At 36.9% G+C, this 19,783-nt stretch overlaps 1 protein-coding gene across 3 annotated transcripts in view; it reads right to left on the reverse strand.

Annotated features, from left to right (window-relative positions):
* LOC150085430 (mannan-binding lectin serine protease 2-like) overlaps positions 1 to 19,783 on the reverse strand; it is a 114,485-nt gene that overhangs the window by 21,567 nt on the left and 73,135 nt on the right. For all 3 annotated transcript variants that reach the window (XM_090373233.1, XM_090373231.1, XM_090373232.1), the window contains exons 4-5: positions 15,338 to 15,700; positions 2,961 to 3,137 (exon numbers count right to left, since the gene is read on the reverse strand). In XM_090373233.1, coding sequence (XP_090229359.1) covers positions 2,961 to 3,137; positions 15,338 to 15,700 — 540 coding nt within the window. The remainder of the gene's footprint in view (positions 1 to 2,960; positions 3,138 to 15,337; positions 15,701 to 19,783) is intronic.

Consider the following 19,783-nt stretch of genomic DNA (forward strand, 5'->3'; position numbering starts at 1 on the left):
GCTATTGGCTGCAACTTTTGCCCATCTATTCTCACCTCTGTCAAAACCAGATTGTTCCATTGACACTTCAGCCAAAGATAAAGCTGACCTGCTAGCATCCTACTTTTCTTCTAACTCATGTATTGATGATTTTGGCAAACCACCTCCTACTATCCCCAGTAAATTACATTCAATGCCTCTGGTGGTCATCTATCAAAAGGATGTCAGAAAGACTGAACAATCTTGATTCTAAGAAAGCTCCATGTCTTGATGTTATTTCTCCACTTTTCTCAAAACCTGTGCTCCTGAACTTACTCCTGTTCTGTGTCTCCTTTTTTCACTTTCTTATTCCATGGATGTTTTCCCTTCTGCTTGGAAATTTGCTCACATCTGGCCATTTCCTGAAAAGGGTGAAAATCATCCCCTCTAATTATCATCGTATTGCACTTGCCCTTAACTTTTGCCCACCTCTCTCAAAACCAGGTGGTTCTACTGACACCTCAGAAATTAATTAACTGCCAACTCAGACTATTTAGAAGCCTTCCATCTGCATAAAGGTTGCCAGTATGAATTTTGTCAGCACTGATCCACCGGTGACATACTGACTTATGTTACCCATCTATGGACAAATTCAATGGAAAAGTCTGGTGAAACTCAAGAAGTCGCTCTTGATATTTCACAGGCTTTTGATCATATTTGGTAAAAGGTCTTCTAAATAAGCTTCCATCCATCTTATGGTTTGCCAACTGTTTTTTGAAATTGGGTATCCAGTTTTCTCTTTGCCCACTCGCTGTGGGTGATGGTAGATGGTTCTGTCTTCTAATTTCTCCACTAATGTGGATGTTCCCCAAGGTTCAGTCCTTTCTCTCACTCTTTTCCTCTTGTATATTAATGACTTTCTTCCATTAATTGGAAATCCACTCCCTGGTTTTGCTGATAAAAGCACATTGCATTCCACCTTCCAGTTTGGGAAACCATGCCCTGCACAAAGTGCTTAAACCTACTCGAATATCCACTACCAATTCCATAAATGCTGACCTGGTAATTTTCCAGTGGGGCAAAGATAACTTAGTTGATTTCAATCCTTCTAAAACTCAATCCTGTCATATCTTGCAAAAAGGATTCTTCTGCTCCTATTCTTATCTTAGATGACACTTCAATTTCTAAACAAGATTATACATCTCTACTGGGGATTACCAGACTTCTAATCTCTCTTGGCATAAGCACATTACAAATATTGCTTTTCTGCATCTAAAAAACTGGGTTCTCTCTTTTGCTCTTGGCATTACTTTTCCTCCAAACAATTGTTCACTCTATACAAATCACAAATCTGCCTACCATGTAATATTGTTCCCACATCTGGGGTGGTTCCCCAAAACCTCTCTCAGGCTTCTAGATTCCATTCAAAAGAGGGCAGTTGGGTTAATTAATGACTTATCTCTAACAAAGTCTCTCCACTTTCTGTCTTATAGATGTTCTGTTTCTGCTGCATGCCTTTTCTATAGATACTTCCATGGGCACTGTTCTTCTGAATTGGCTTCTATAATTCCCACTCTCTTCCAAAGCAGTCCAAACGTGTGCCACGACCAGTCAACATCCTTTTACTGTCCAGCTTCAAACTCACAGAACCAACTTTTCTTATTTCTCATTTATTCCTTCAACTTCCAATTTCTGGAGCAACCTCTCTTCATACATATTTCCTGAAAATCACAATCTACAGAAATTTAAGTCTAATGTCAACAAATATGTTCTTTCATTATCTCAACCTTCAACTCATGCACTCCACTAAAGTTTTTACCTCTTGTGCTTGGGGTCTTCATAAAAAAAAAAAAGTAAACAAGTGGGTTATTATATTTATGGTCTTCCTTTTAAAAAATGCAACTATGGTATTTACTTCCTAAAATACTATATATTGTATCATTGGTTACAAACTAGTGATGTGAAAGATAAGACCAGATGGTAAATTTTCTATTTTTTGGAGTGCTACACCCAGGGTAGTAAAAAAAAAAAAAAAAACTATTTCTTTCTGTATGCTTCTTTGGAGAGGTATTGAGTATAAACTCCCAGTATTCATGTACATAGCAACAAAATACAATATTGTATTGAAAGTAATTAAAATGGGGGAGAAAACTGGGGTTTTATCTTTTGTCACCTTTAATGTGACAAATACCATAAAAATGGCTGTGTTTTGTTTTGTTTTTAAAGACCTTGTGAGTTAAAATGCATAGTGTAATTTGTACACTATGCACAAAGTATTAAATCCAAATCAGTGCAAAACTGAATGGTTTATTAAAATAAGTAAGAATAACAAGAATGGACATTGTCTTATAAATATTAGTTATAGAAATTTAAAATAAGATTTATAACACTACTTAACTAAAGATAAATCAAATACTGCAGAAACTATTATTGTAATGGTTGGTAACCTATGACCTATGGATAAATAAAGAATTTGTTAAGAATACTACACTAGATGCAATTCTTCATGAAATTCAAGAGGCCATATATTTAACAGTTATCAAAAAAAGGCTGCCAGTCACTACTGTAGTTTGTAAAATATACAGAAAGAAAAAGAATATAGTCTACTGAAGGTAATCATCTTGTATTTTGTAAAGTAATTATGTAAATACATATTATATCTTTGGATGTATTAATTCAAGAGGCATAGCTGTCAACATCATATGACTAGTATGTTTGCTGAGAGTAGTGAATAACAAGGAACAGGTTCTGTCAAAAAATGCATGAGAATTATAGCCAAAACACTTAATAAAAAAAATGCAGCATTTGTCTTTGTTTATATTAAAACATCCACATTCAGAAATATAATAAATATTTTGGAGGACACAACTTACTCAATCCCCCCTTTAAATGTGTCATTTAAATGGCAAGAAATCATGCTCAAAGTTGTTTTTATGGCTTATTAATCTAAGTTCTAAATATTCTACATTTTCATATAAAATTGAAATGGAAAAAACACTTACTCAAACATGGAACTATAGATGCATTCCAGTGGAGGTCATCTATACAATGAAGCATCCTAATATTTTCCTTAGAATCGACAAATTTGTGATCCTTACAACACATATAAAGAGCAGAACTGCCATTACGATACACCATATAGCCCAGTTTTGGAGGTGGAAGAGTTGGACATCCTTTAACTAAAAAGAAAAAAGTATAGTTTTGTTTCGAGTTCAAAAAAAAGCATCATTACATTACCTACATGTTTTACACAGAAAACATCTTAACAACTAACTTTTTTAATTTAGTTATATTCACTAAACAAAAACAAAAAAACACTCATCCAAATGGGATAATGGAAATTGGGCTTCAAGTAGAATTTTAAAAAATATTCATAAATCCATTGAAATTTACTTCTTCCAAAAAAGTAATATAAACACTATTGTAATTGCTGGAATCTTTCAGTCTGTTTCATCATGCTGACTATCAAACAATGAGTCTAAATACTGGTTAAGTGCATATGAACATCAGATCCTGTGCCTATTTTTATGGCTATTACTCAATGTCACTAATGAACGTGTATATTACTGAAACAATGCTAAATTTTATCTGCCAAAAAGAATTTTATTTTATCAGAATTCTTTTTTTTTTTTTTTTATTGTGTCTAAAATCACCAGCTGTAGGAAGCCCACAACACAGAGTTGCATCACAACTTTTAAGCACCTGGATGCAAAAAAAAAAAAAAAACTATCCCCAAAAATATCTTTTATTTTTTGCTGCCATGAGTGAGAAACTATGGCCTGCACTTACAGGCTTCCATGTTTAACATGGCCATGCATTTCTGTCAACACAAAACTTAGATTCACAGTTGATATTTTATAATAATAGCCCAAGAAATACCTGCCTATATGATTGAAATACTTTTGAATTATTTTGCATACTTATGGTCTTATGTGCAGAGCATCACCTTGTATTACTGGTTAAAATTTGGAACATGTGAATTTTCTGACAGAGCAGAATGCAGAGTTTTACTTTCACTGCCGATGGTGCATTAAGTTATATTGTATATACAACGAATTCTATAATGAGATAACAGCTATATTTCTGCTCAGTGTAGGCCCATCCTTGGAAGAATCAGTGTGTACAAAATATATTAATACGCTAAAATTATATTTAATACCAAAATATCTTACAATCTGACATCTCCCCACCTCACTTTTTCATAGGCTCTTTGTCATTTTCAATTAATGGATGTTTTCAAGACTATACCCTCTCCCCTGTGTATGGTGCGATACTACTGTATGTATGCAGTGCAACTTCAATATACACCGACGAGCCAAAACATTATGATCACCTACCTAATATGATGTTGGTCCTCCACGTGTAGCCAAAACAGCTCGTACCCGGTGAGGCATCGACACTACAATGTTTCTAAATGTATCTTGTGGTACCAACAGATCCTTTAACTCCTGTAAGGTCCGTGGTTGAGACACCACAGATTGGAGTTGATGTTCCAACACAAACCACAGATGCTCGATGGGATTGATATCTGGGGAATTTGGAGGCTAGGGTAATACCTGGAAGTCTTCCTCATGTTCCGCAAACCAGTCTCGAACAATCCGGGTGGTGTGGCATGGCACATTATCCTGCTGAAAGACGGCACTGCCAGAGGGGAAGACTTTTGCCATGAAAGGGTGTACCTGGTCAGCAATGATGTTTAGGTAGGTGGTAGATGTCAGAGTGTCCAGCACATGGATGACTGGACCCAGGGTATCCCAGCAGAACATGGCCCAAAGCATGACATCGCCGCCACCACCAGCTTGTTTTCGTCCCACGGTGCATCCAGGTGCCATCCCTTCCCCAGGTAAACAACACACACACGTACTGGGCCATCCATGTGGAACAAAAGGAAACGTGATTCATCAGACCAGACGACCTTCTTCCAATCACTCAAGGTCCAGTTTCAATACCGCATGCCCACCATAGGCACTGTCGCTGGTGAAACATGGTTAGCATGAGCATTCAGAGTGGCCTGCGGCTACGCAGCCCCATTTTCAGCAGGGTTCGATGTACTGTGTATTGTAACACATTACTCCCATCAACAGCATTCTAATTACCAGTGAGTTGCACCACAGTCACCCTTCTGTTGCCACATACCATCTGGGAGAGCCTTCGAGCATCAATGAGCCGTGGTCGTCCAACATTTTAAAGTTGAGAATGCAGAGCTACATAAAACAACCAACAGTCACACTGTAAAGTTTTAATTTTAAAAAAGGACAAAAGTGCATTTTTTTTTCATAATATTAGAGGAAAAAGCTTGTTTTTTACTAACAGATATCCCTTGAGGTATAAGATGAATGTATTCCTTGGAAATCTGCATATGCAAAAATCTGCAACTTGAAATCATTTTCCACAAAAATTAATGTAATAAGATCATGGGACTTCTTTTTTAAGGATGTACCTTTTGGTTATGAACAAAATTGAACTTCACAGTATAGTATATAATACAGAGAATGAAAATTGATTCACTGCGAGTAGAGTTCCCTCGTGTGGAGAGACAAAGAAATAATGATTGTCAGGTTTCTATGGTCCAATTTGATTTTAATGAAATTTGGGATGGCTCTACAAATCTTTTTAAAAGATTCAAATATAAAATTTCATTAAAATCCATCCACTGGGAGTAGAGTTATTATAGCTCTGGTAGTAGGTGAGTGAGTGGCTCACTCACACACACTACCAGATCTGGTACAAGGTATTTTTATGCCTGAGACAACTATTTTGTTTTGTGTATCTTTGTACCCAAAGCTGCCATTCAGAAGTGTACCCCCTATTAACAACATCATATGAATTTACACCATTGAATCCTCTAGCACTTGTGACAGATACTTCAGTTGCTACATCCTCATCCTGCCACTGTCTACTCTTGGCAATGCTATCAAGTCAAGTAACAAGCAGTGCTAGCTTACTTGATTACTGGTCTATAAAGTACCTCATGGCAGAGAAGCTCAAAAGCACAGATTAAGGCTAGGCAATAGTTATGAAAGTGTTCATCAATGTGCTTGTTATTTACTAAAATTACTTTTATTTTAATTTACTGGTACAAAGATCTATTAACAAATATTGCAACCTTTATCCACTGCTAAAAGAGTAGAATAAAGTTTTAAAGCAGAAGTAAATAATTTTATGATAGAATAAAGATTGATTTTATTATTAATAATTTTCTTATACAATAATTACTTATAATATGTATGATTTTTACTTTATTCTCTCTCTCTCTCTCTCTCTCTCTCTCAATGAGAGATGTTGCCCTATCCTTATTCCCTAGACTTAGCACCCTTGAACTTTTATTTGCTCAGATTAATGAAAAATTACCTGAGAGGAATAAAATTTAAAAACTGATGCCATTAATGCTGTTAAAAACTGGGTGTTATTATAATTAAATATCTTTTATTTAATTATATATAGGATAACAGTAGCACATTTAGATAAATTGGACTCTAAGGTAACAGTGGGATTTTGGGACTACTGCTATAAAATTTTGTTTATTTAAGATGTAAATAATAAAAGAGAGTGAGTGTGTGTGTTAAATGATTTAATCATTTAATACTAATTTAATTTATTAATATTAAATGATACAAGAAAGCAAGCTTATACAGCATCAGCAAAGAAAAAAAAAACATCTGTCCATTCCCTCTAGTGGTTTGTCTAGTTCTTTTTTGAATTTATTCAAACTATCCACTTCTACAACAACAGATGAAAATTTGTTCCACCAATCAACTACCTGCTGGCTGAAGGCAAAATTCTGCATATCTATCCTGTAACCATCTGTCCTCAATTTAAATCCTTCCCCTCATTCATGTGTATAGTCTGAGCAAGAGGAAGAATTCCATCAGCACAGAGTTTTTCAATCCATTTAGAGCCTTTATACACCTTAATCAGATTACCTTGCGGGTACCTAGTCTCCAGATGCTGCAATTTTCAGCACTAAGGCCTTTCTTGGTAAGAGCACCCCTTTATTCCCCTCACCCTCATTATCCTTCACTGCAGATCCACATCCTTCCAAAAATGAGGCCTCCAGACCTGTATGCAGTAGTACTCAAGATGTGGCCTAACCATTGATTATTATAATGGGATAATCACCTTATCCCTGTTAAAAATTCCCGTATATCATTGACACAACCACAAGCTGTCCTGAAGGTCTGTCTGCACTGCTTAGAGAACTCCATTTTCTGACTGTACAATTAGCACACAGTTGGTATGTTAATCTGAAATTACTGCTACTCTTGCAATTGTAAATTAAACTTCAGTTGCCACTTTCCAGCCAACCTGCCCAACTTTTATAGATCTTGATGCAGTAGCATAACTTGATTACTATCATTAACCACTGTGCCAACCTTTTTTATCATCTGAAAACTTAGACATTAAATGTGATACACTTAATGAAATCAATATAATCATTAAACATGTTAAACAACAATGGGCTCAGAATGAAATCCTGGGGGTCTTCACTAATAACATTAGTCCATGAAGAGCAGTATCTGTTGATAACCACTCCCTGTCTTCTCCCACTCAAGCATCCCTTTACCCATAACAGCAACTTGCCTTTAATGTCACAGTGCTCCAATATGTATAGCAGTCTTTTATGTGTAACAGTAATAAAAGCTTCCCCAAAATAGAAGTATATGATATCAAATTTATTTTTTGCCTCCAGTTAAACAATAAGCATCATCACATCTATTCTTGTGACTGTAGTATAACTTTACTCTTGCTTAGATAGTCCTGCATTACTTCTTCAACCAGTGATGCCATTATTTGCTCTTGAACAGAAGTTAAGCTAATAGGTCTGTAATTACTCATGTCATCCTTTGATCCCCCTTTGTGAACAGAAGGTATAGCCACACATCTCCAGAAAACAGGAACCACCCCTGAATCTGGCTTATTCCTAATTCTATAAATTTCTGTAATGATAAATTTATAGTGTAGTAACACAGATATTCACAGAGGAAAATCAGAATGCCCAAAGGTATGGGGTCCCCTCTCCAAGACTGCCTACTGAAAAGTTAAGATTCCTAATAAGTCAGACTCTCTGGCCACCCAGGTTCAGGGAAACTACCATCTCATGTTTTTTAAAATTATCACTGTACTGTGGTCTTCCAATTTCTTGGCATGTAGCAAAATCAAATTTTAAAGCACCAATCAAGACATCTGCATGAACAAAATTCATGTGCCAATCATAAATGGAATGTCTTTTTACAGAGAGACTGCTTTCATTTTATGTACTAAATGTTTTGTTGAATTTGCATTATACTTGTTCTACTCCACTAAAAGCTATCATTTTGTTGTTTACAAGTTGTGTGCATGCTAACTACCAGCAAAACTCAAACTATTAGTCATTATTAAAATCTTTAAGACCACATCTTTCATGCAGCCCTGTATGTTTATCAAGTTTAAAATATACAAAGTAATTTTATCCTATATAAAATTGCTCACTCCTCTATCCATTTAGTTGGTTCCCACATAAAAATCAGCTCACCTGACAGAATTATTTATTAAATCAATCTCCTATTGATTTAATAAATGATATCATTTATTAAATCAATAGGAGACTACTGTCAAATGAAAATAACTGGAACTGTTATCACTGAATATTATTACCATTTTTTTGTTTGTTTTCCATTTATTATCATATTGATTGTTGGACTGATGGATTCTCCTTTGTTTAAATCAACAATAAATTCATTGTTACAAGTTAACTTGTTCCCTTCTGCATTTCAGTTATTATAATTAATACCTGCTACTGTACTGATTTGATCCTACCCATGGATGGGAATCATACTAATTACAGTATTACACACAAATTTAGGGTGTTATTGATTATACAAGAAAGTGTCTTATTTTTAAATAAGATAAAATAAAAAGATGAATAAAATAAGATGCATAAGTCAAAAGATGTTCAAAAATGCATAAATCAAAAGATGTTAAAAAATACATAAAAGATACAAGTAATAAAGTCAAAAGATGTCATGAATTTGAAAGCAGTGAAATCAGACCATAAGGTTACCTGACAGAGTAGAGAGGACTAGCTTCCCCCAAAATGGGGAGCTTTTCTATCACCTGCACCATGATTTGGCACTTAGTATTAGTAATAGTAGTGGCATGTGATGCAAGAAAGCAAGCGTATGAGCTTATGCAGCATCAGCCAAAAAAAAAGAATCACACCATTCCCTCCAAATGCCTGTCCAGTTCCTCCTTAAATTTATTCAACCTATCAACTTCCACGTCAGATGGAAGTTTTTTCCAGCAATTAACCACCCGCTGGCTAAAGGCAAATTTCCGCACATCTATTCTACATCTGTCTATTCTTAATTTGAATTTATGCCCCCTTGGGTTCGTAATCTGAACAAGTGGAAGTGGAAGGATCCCATCAGAATTCAGCGTGCTCAACCCATTCAAGGCCTTATATACCTCAATCAGATCACTGCGCAGGTGCCTAGTCTCCAGCCACTGCAATTTGCAGAACTTAAGCCTCTCTTGGTGAGAGGATCCCTTCATTCCCCTCACCAATCTTGTTGCCCTTCTCTGTACACGCTCAAGTAAATCTACATCCTTCCTAAAATGAGGCCACCAGACCTGTACGCAGTACTCAAGGCGTGGCCTGACCATTGCCTTATACAGAGGGATAATCACCTCCTTCTTCCTGCTAGCAAAATTCCTATATATCATTGACAAAACCCCATGACCTGCCCTGGCAGCCTGTCTGCATTGCTCAGAAAACTTCATATCTGACTGCACAATTACTCCCAGGTCTTTTTCATTTTCTACCACCTTAAGTGTAGTACCACACAGTTGGTACGTTTCTCTGGGGTTACTTCTACCCATATGAGTACTTTGCATTTGTCAAGGTTAAACTTCAGTTGCCACTTCTTAGCTCGTCTGCCCAAATTATCTAGATCCTGTTGCAGTAGCACACTGTCATTAACAACCCTCCCAACCTTTGTATCATCTGCCAACCTCGACATTAAGCCTGATATGACTAGTGATGCAAAGGAAACAAGCTTATACAAGCATCACTAATGCACAGAAAAGGGGGAACCATCATCTGTCTATCCCCTCTAAAATTTTATTTAATCCTTCCTCAAATTTATTCAAACCACTTACTTTCAAACAGCAGATGAAAGTTTGTTCCAACAACCAATTACTCTGGCTGAAAGTAAACTTGCACACATCTATTCTGCAATCATCTTTTTTCAGTTTAAATATTTTCCCCTTATGTGTGTCATCTGAGAAAGAATAAGGATGATGTCAGTATTTAGTTTATTCAACCCATTTAAAACCCTAAACATTTCAATTTCCAAGTGCTGCAATGTGTACAATTCAAGTCTTTCCAGGTAAGGGTATCTTCCTGTACCACTGACTATTGTTCTTCACTGCAGTGTTCTACCAGAAAGTTTTATTGTTCTTCACTGCAGTGTTCTACCAGAAAGTTTTATTGTTCTTCACTGCAGTGTTCTACCAGAAAGATCTACATCCTTCCTATAATGAAGCTTCCAAACCTGTACAGTACTCAGAGTTCCGCTTAATCATTACCCTATACAAAAGGATAATTACCTCTTTGTCCCTGTTGCCAAAATTGCTATATGTCACTGACAGGACCCCATAAGTTGTCCTAATGGCTTATTTGTACTGCTCAAAGAACTGCATGTTGGACTGTACAATTACCTTAGGTCTTTTTCATTCTGTACAACCTTGAGTTTGGTACCATCCAAGGTGTTATTCTAGGACTGTTGCTACCCAAATGTAGCAAGCTGCATTTATCAAATATTGCCATATTTTTTTGCCATTTTTTTTTTTTTTTTGTTTCAACCTCAGAATAACCACTAGATAAGAGGATTTTACAATAAATTATTTTGAAAATGAACACTGTCATTTACTGGATTTAGCAGCCACATGGGCTTGAATTGTAGTCCACTCAAATGTGTGTTCATTACACATGAGTGCTCACGCTCAACTGAGTGGCTACATTAAACCTAAAATATTTTCCTTAATCATCCCATGGTTTCTAAGCCTATCTGCCTAATTTTTCTAGATCTTGTTGCAGTAGCTTACCCTGATTATTATCAATAACTACCCTGCCAATCTTTGTATCATCTACAGACTTAAACATTAAGTTTGTAATAAATTCGATGAGCTTGAAGTGCTAGTCAAGACATCAAAGGCAGATATTGTTTGGATATCAGAGACATGGTGTACACAGACATAAGCAATGCAGAACTGAAATTTGGGGAGTACAATGTGTACAGAAAGGATAGACAGGACAGAAAGGGAGGAGGGGTTATGCTGTTAGTTAAGAAACACATAAAATCTAAGGAAGTGCATCCAATTGATGTTCGTGGACAATGCAATGTTGAGTCTGTTTGGTGTGACATAAGCAGTGGAAAAGGAAAAATTAGAGTAGGTGTGTGTTATAGGCCTAATGACTGATGAGTACAACGAACAATTGTGCAGGGAAATAGAATGGGCCAGTAAATCAGAGAGTCTTATAATGGGGGATTTTAATTTCCCAGAGATTGACTGGAATTTGTGGGTTGGTCACACACACACTAGCAAGGCTTTTGTGGATTTATTAGATGACTGTTTTCTACAGCAGCATGTTTGGGAGGCAACTAGAGGGAGTAATACTCTTGATCTGATTATCAGTAGTGATTCTTCATGCATCAAGAATCTGCAGATAAAGGAACCACTAGGTGGCAGTGATCACAGTGTGCTGAAGTGGGATTTACTCAAACAGGTAACTACCATCAAGTGTAAAGGGAAGAGTTTTTGCTTTCGTAAAGGTGACTACGGTGGTCTGAGACAGTATTTAAATCCTATACGGTGGGGCCAACTGATGATGTTACCAACAGCAAATTCAAAATGGGAAGCATTCAAAGAATTAATCTTGGAAGCTACTAGGCTTTTCATACCAACAAAGAAATATTGTTCAAGGTTTAGGCCTAAATGGATGTCAGATGAACTAATTAGACATGTGACAGAGAAGAAAAATGCATGGGATACATATAAATTAACATGTAACACAGAAGCCTATGATAGATATAAGCTGGTCTGTAACCAAGTTACAAAGGAGGTTAGGCAGGCAAAGGCAGATTACAAGAAATCTTTGGCAAAGAAAAACAGCAAACAGTTCTTTGCTTATGTAAATTCTAGAAGGAAGGGGTTGAATCAGATTGGTCCAATGGATATCGATGGTTCAACTGTTGATGATCCTGCTCAGGTGGCTAACAAACTAAATGAGTATTTTGCATCTACATTCACACATGAGGAGTTATTCAGGGAGGGGAATGCCAGAGGTGTAATCAACTCTGGCAGCAAACTAGATAATCTTTAATAACTGAGAGTAAAGTGGAGAAGAAATTGTTGAAGATAAACACAAGAAAGGCACCTAGGGTGGATGGAATCTATCCAGTTATATTAAAGGAGGCGGCAAAGGAAGTAAGCAAACACTTAGCCACAATTATGAGAGCTTCCCTGGACTCAGGGGAGGTACCCATGGACTGGAGATGTGCAAATGTGACCCCAATCCACAAATTAGGATCAAAGGGCGACACAAGTAATTACAGACCTGTTAGTTTAACTTCTGTTCCAGGGAAATTAATGGAGGCACTGGTTAAAGAAGCATTGCAGGATCATCTAGACAAGACTTCAGTTATAGCTCGGATACAGCATGGGTTTGTAAAGAGCAAGTCTTGTCTGACTAATTTGATTGGATACTATGATGTAGTCACAAAGGAACTGGATGCAAAGAATAACTTTGATATCATATATTTGGATCTTAGAGAAGCCTTTGATATCGGTGCACATGGAAGACTGCGGCACAAATTGGAGCATTGTGGCATTGGAGGCAAATTGCTGCTATGGATAAAGGGATGGCTGAGTGGGAGAAGACAGAGGGTGGTAATCAATGGACACTGCTCTTCGTGGACTAATGTTATTAGTGGAGTCCCTCAGGGTCCAGTGTTGGGCCCATTGTTGTTTTTTGTATTTATAAATGATGTTGATGATAGTATATCAGGCTTAATGTCCAAGTTTGCAGACGATACAAAGGTTGGCAGGGTTGTTAATGACATTAATGACAGTACACTGCTGCAACAGGATCTAGAAAAGTTGAGAAGATGGGCTGAGAGATGGCAAATGAAGTTTAACATTGACAAATGTAAAGTACTACATATGGGAAGCAGTAATCCCAGAGTAACGTATCAACTTTGTGGTACCACACTGACAGTGGTAGAGAATGAAAAGGACCTGGGAATAATCATGCAGGCAGATATGAATTTTTCTGAGCAGTGCAGATGGTCCGCAAGAGTAGCTCATAGTGTCTTGTCAATGATATACAGGAATTTTTCTAGCATGGATAAGAAGGTGATTATCCCCTTGTATAAGGCAATGGTCAGGCCACACCTTGAGTACTGTATACAGGTCTGGAGGCCTCATTTTAAGAAGGATATAGAGTTGATGGAATGAGTACAGAGAAGGGCAACAAGATTAGTGAATGGAACAAAGGGTTGCTCTTACGAAGAAAGGCCTAAGTTTTGCAAATTACAGTGTCTAGAGACTAGGCACCTGCGAGGTGATCTGATTGAGGTGTATAAAGCCTTGAATGGTTTGAGCATGCTCAATGCTGATGGGATTCTTCCTCTTGCTCAGAATAATCACCTGAGAGGGCATAAATTCAAATTAAGGAAAGACGGTTTTAGGATAGATGTGTGGAAGTTTGCCTTTAGCCAGTGGGTGGTTGATTGCTGGAACAAACTTCCATCTGTCGTTGTAGAAGTTGATAGCTTAAATAGATTCAAGGCAGAACTTGGCAAACATTTGGAGCTTGTTTGCTTGTTATTTGGTTTTTAGGAGCATTAGCAACTAAGGCCATATTGTTCCGGGGATATGCAGTGGTCATTCTCTGACATTTCCGCATCCTCTGTATTTGGTGGGCATGGGCTCGAACCCTGGTCTAATCAAGAAGCGTGTGCTACGCACTGCTGCTCCTGCCCACCTGGCTACGGAGGCGTCACGTTTGGAGCGAGGGGATGGGTGAAATAAGGGGGGGGTTTGGCTGATGCTATATAAGCTTGCTTTCTTGCATCATGTGCCCTTGCTAATGCTAATTAAGTCTGATATGCACCTTTATCATATTTATCAGTATCATTAATAAATATTGCAAACAACAATGGGCTCAGCACTGAACCTTGGGGAACTCCACCAATAACATTAGTCCAAGAAGAGTAGTGCCCATCAGTAACCACTCTCTGTGTTCTCTCACTCAACCTTCCTTTTATCCACAGCAGTAACCCCTAATGCAAAATTGCTCCAATTTGTTCCTTTAACAAATCTGTTCTGCAATTGCCATGTACCTGCATTCCTCTCAAAATGATCCTGCATTACTTCTTTAACTATTATTTGATAAAAATTGAGGCTGATTATAAGGTAGCAATGCTGGAATTGTAAGAGTATATGCTGGGTGTTTCCAAATTACATCAACAAAATTAAAAGATATAGTTCTACTTGCTAAAACAACTTAAAAAAAAGTTCAGAACTATGGTTATTTTAATTTTAAAAAAATGACTGGAATGTCCAGTTAATTCTATTTTTTTTATTATTATTTTATTCTTTTCAGTTAGAAGATTTTTATAGTTAGAACTTAGAATTAATTATTTTATTTTTAACCATTCAAAACTCCATAGCCATTTTTCAAAATTCTAGTAGTCATAGATCCACAACTATGCAAAATCAGACATACGTTGATATCAACTTTTTTACCTGGTTTGGTATGTAGAACTACTCCTATAATTTTGTTGGTGTAATTTAGAACATCTTGTATGTGTCAGTCTTATTTGTCAATATTCCAAATTTATCAGGTGAATACATAATGCATACTGTATCAGGTAAATGAATGAACTGTGCTTTTACTACAGCAACCAGACTGTTGGAGTTGAATCTGTCCTGTTTCCATAAAAATATTGAGGAATGCCATTCTATCAGATCACCTTACAATCTGATTTTCCTGCACTTAGTGTCATTTAATAGCATGGCATCTTTAATGTTAACTAGGTTAGATTTAACATTAAATTTTTCATAGTATTATTTTTATTATGAAAGTTGATAGTGTTTTGTGGTTATACTCTGGGATGGCCATATAAAGTCAGAGGAGTTTATAATTACAGTGATTTACAAATATTTTACCATATTTTGTGGCATCATATGGATCTGATCACACAGCATGTGGAACTCTCTACTGGTACACTAACCACTTGGCAACAACTGCACCTATCTAGAAACAAGCCATCATTAAACAAAAACATCAATCTATGTATCATTTATCAGGAGGTTATAAATAAATAATACTCACACCTGTAGTAAATTAGGAATCCTCTAGAAGGAGAAAACTGTTTAGTTTGGAAGTTCACAATAATTTTGTTTCCAGCTGATTCCACAGATCTGAGGTTTTCAGGCGATATGCCACACATGTGCATCAGCCTGTTGCTATTTTCCATCACATTCATGGCATCATCACAGATGTTAAATGGTTTGGACTGAACAGGAAGTTTCATGGAAAGGTCCAGCATTGCCACTGTTATAGTTTGTCCCTCTCCTGCTTCTAATATCCAACTACAGTTTGTCAATGCAGGATAAAATCGGGGGTATCCAGGAGATAAAATATACCCAAATGGAGCATGAAGAGAAATGTTGCAATGGCTACTGATCACTTGCTCTGGATAAAAATAATAAAAAATATATGAATTTCATATGAGGAAAATGACAGTTAAGAAAATTAATTTACAGTTTACATAAACAATTCTAAAAGCAGCACATTTCTTTATTCTGTAGAACAAAAAACATATGCTTGTATAGAGACTAACCCCGGATGTAGTCAAAGTGACAGTGCAGTATCATACATATTTCAGTCAACCATGATTTGAGCTCACATGATTGCTAAACATGGCTAATGATTAACTGTAAATTCCTCTAATTTGCAAGGTTGTGCTGGAATATAAACTGAATTTTTTAACAGTCATTTTTTAGGCTTTTAATTCATGCTATATATTACTTTTTTTGTTGTTATTTGGTTTTTAGGAGCATTAGCAACTAAGGCCATATTGCTCCGGGAATATGCAGTGGTCATTCCCTGACCTTTCCGCATCCTCCATATTTGGTGGTGATGGGCTCGAACCCCGGTCTAATCAAGAAGCGTGTGCTACGCACTGCTGCTCCTTCCCGCCTGGCTACAGAGGCGCCTACTATATCTTACAGGCATAACCTAAATTACAATGTATGTAAAGCAAGGTATAGTATAGAGCTTATACAGCAAGTACGCATACTAAATAAAAATAGTATGGCATATAAGTACATAAAGTGAAAACAACTAAAAGGGGTTATGGATCAAGGAATGAAGCAGAGTTTATATCAACCGTTATGATTAGCAAAGGGTGGTATAAAAACATCAAGATAAAATTGACTGACTATTCACACTGAGCAGTTGCCTCTATAAATTTGTTTTGAATCATACTCGCATGTTCCACTGATGTCTCTTTGTGTATGAGCACCTTTGATGATATTTGTAAATGAAAGTTTTCATGGTCCAACATCCAGAAAATATCCAATCAAGCAGTCCTTTTGACAGAGCCAGCTTGTTGATGAAAGAGGGATGATGAAGGGATGAAGAGAATCACAGTAGAACTGCTGTATAAAGAGGTCTTAGTAGTGGAAAAATGGCACAAGAAAGCAAGCTTATACAACCAGCCATAAAAAACAAATCTGCTTTTTTTTCATTCATCCCTTCTAATAATTTGTCCACTCCTTCTTTAATGGAATGCACAATGCATCAGATCCTGTCACTGATAGTTTCTAGCAGCAAATGACCACTTGTTCCATTCTCTTTAGCTAAAAACAAAAATCTGGGTGGGCTTATACAGTGAACACAAGAACAATGAAACCAGACATTTAAGCATAGTCCAAAAGGTTGCCTGGTCAAATGAATCCCGATTCCAGTTGTTCAATTCTGGCCACAGCACCAGGGTGTAGCAATAGTAGCATGAATCAATGAGATCGTAGTGCCAGGTAGTAACACTGCAACTGCTAGTGTAGGAGTGATTTGATTCTAGTGGATCAGCTCTGGAATGCCATAGCCACTTTGAATATTGTTTCCAATCAGGGACATCCCCTTATGCCCAAGGTTTATCTGCCCCATCTTGAGTACTGTATACAGGTCTGGGACCTCACTTTAGGAAGTATGTAGATCTGCTTGAACGGGTGCAGAAAAGAGCAACCAGACTGGTGAAGGGAACAAAAGGGTGCTCTTACCTAGAAAGCTTCAGTTCTGCAAATTACAGCATCTTGAGACTAGGCACCTGTGGGGAGATCTCACTGAGGTGTTTAAACCTTGAATGGGTTGAGTAAGCTGAATGTTAATGACATTCTTCCACTTGCTGAGACTACACACATGTGTAGTCTCAGCATAAATTCAAGTGGAGGAAGGAAGGTTGCAGGATAGATGAGTGGAAGTTAGTCTTCAGCCAGCAGGTGGTTGATTGTTGGAACAGGCTTTCATCTGTTGTTGTGGAAGTGGATGGGTTGAATAAATTCAAGGAAAAGCGACGTCACCCACTCCAGAAAAACAGAAGCAACCCCACATCATGATGGAACCACTAAATAATATGATACCATTTTTTTTTCCGTGGATTGTCTCCCAAACTCTACACTTGGATCCAAAATTTTCAAATTTGGATTCATCTATCCACAGTGCATTTTTCCACTCTTCAATTGTCCAAAGGTGATGGCTCCTAGCCCAAGCCAACTATTTCCATTTTTCAGTTTTAATAAGTTTTCGGACTGCTACACAACCATGAAGTCCTGCTTGTTTAAGATGAAATTTTGTGGTGGAACTCAGCTCAGATTTCAAGTGCAGTAAGTCGTGGATTGCATTTAGAAATCAGTGTTTTGGTCTTACCTTGTGCTTGTTGTTACACACAGTTGTCCTGATTGTGGTTTGATCTGTAAATTACCAGTCTACTTGAATCATAGAATTGTAGTTTGTACCCCTTTAAATTAAACACCTAGTTTTAAACACCAATACTTCCCATGGAATAACTTTTTTATACAGAGTTATAATGGCACTTTTTTTTTCGACACTCGGTGACTTATTTCTTTCCATGTTTATCACGAAACACAAAACTTGCACAACACTCTTTCTGAATGATGGGTGTTCGATTTTATAAGTTACAACTCTCACTCCTCAATTTATATTGCAAAACACTTTAGAATCATCTACAATCTTCTTTTAATACTGAAACAATAAAACCACTTTATAAAATATTCTAGAATCATATACAACATTGTATCACATTCAGGAGTATTCTACACCTTTCTGGAATATTTTAAAATTTCTTAAATATTATTTAAGTTTTTTTTTTTATTTTTATACATAATAGAAAATATTTTAATAAAACTTGGTCCTATTTTAATAAAAATTTGAAAATTAAAAAAAAAAAAGGAGTGATTGATTCCAAGCTTTTATGGTGTGTGTGTGTGTGTGTGTGTGTGTGTGTGTGTGTGTGTGTGTGTGTGTGTGTGTGTGTGTGTGTGTGTGTGTGTGTGTACGTACGTACACAAAGGGGGTTAAAAAAAAGATTTGTATTCACCCAGAAGCAGTTATGATAGAAAGTTGAAACAAACAACATGAATTATACTTTTTGAACATAGTCACCAGCCAAAATTTTTGCCACTTCTCAATACTCTTCCACAGGCCAGTTTCGTAGAAGTCCTCTGACTGTCTTTCAAACCACAGCTAGGCAGCAGAAATCACCTCATCATCAGCAGAAGTATTTTCCATGAAGAAAGGACTTCAGGGCAGGAAAGAGGAAGAAATTCAAGGGTGCAAGGCAAGGAATAAGCACAGTGCACACACATCTTTTTACAGCTTTCCCTTCTTTTTTTCTTTTACAGCATCATGTAGCTTTATAAGGGGGTTGGTATAATACTTCGCTGTCATAGTACTGTCCTTTTGAAGGTAATATGTTAGTATTACACCATGCTGATCCCAAAAAAATGACAGCATCACCTTTCTAGCATTTAGTGGCATCTTTGCCTTTTTGTGGGGTAGTATTCTGCATGCTTCCATTGTTTTGATATTTGTTTAGTTTTGGAATAATAGTGATGGATCCAAGTTTCATCCATGGTGACTACCCATACAAAAAACTCCTCTTACTTTTCCTGGCCCATTGACAACATTTCATGTGCATATTATGCCCTTTCCTTCTTCTAGTAAGGGATCAGACGCCTGCGAACCCATCTAGCACACACTTTACTCGTATGCAACTGATGGATGATGTCATCTACAGATCCTGCAGCTAGTTCTTTGATGCTAATACGATGATCCTCTAGAATTAATGCCTCAATTTTTTAACACTCTTCTGTTGCAGCGGTTGCTGGGATATCTTCATCATGCACTAAGGTTCTTCCACGTTTGATTTGTTTATAACACTGCAACAACACTAACCTGGGCAGTCTTCTCCATAAACAGCAACCATTTCTTTGCAGATTATTTTCGGAGTTTGCAGAAAGCGAAACTGAATCACTGATCTGTATTCCACGTTATCCATTGTAACGCTTCAATTTCAGTGCTGCAAAGAAAAAAACTGAATTGTTAGATTGAAACAAAATATTTGTGTGGTTGCTATAGAGATTTCAAGCTATCAAACAAAAAAAAAAAAAAAAAAAATCTTTCTATCGGAACTACTGGGTGAATACAAATTTTTGACTCCCCCCTGTGCACACACTGTCTGGTCAAAACATTATG

This window comes from Mastigoproctus giganteus, chromosome 5 (genome assembly GCF_048544385.1).
Source record: "Mastigoproctus giganteus isolate SK-2022 chromosome 5, ASM4854438v1, whole genome shotgun sequence".
Classification (NCBI taxonomy): Eukaryota; Metazoa; Arthropoda; class Arachnida; order Uropygi; family Thelyphonidae; genus Mastigoproctus; species Mastigoproctus giganteus.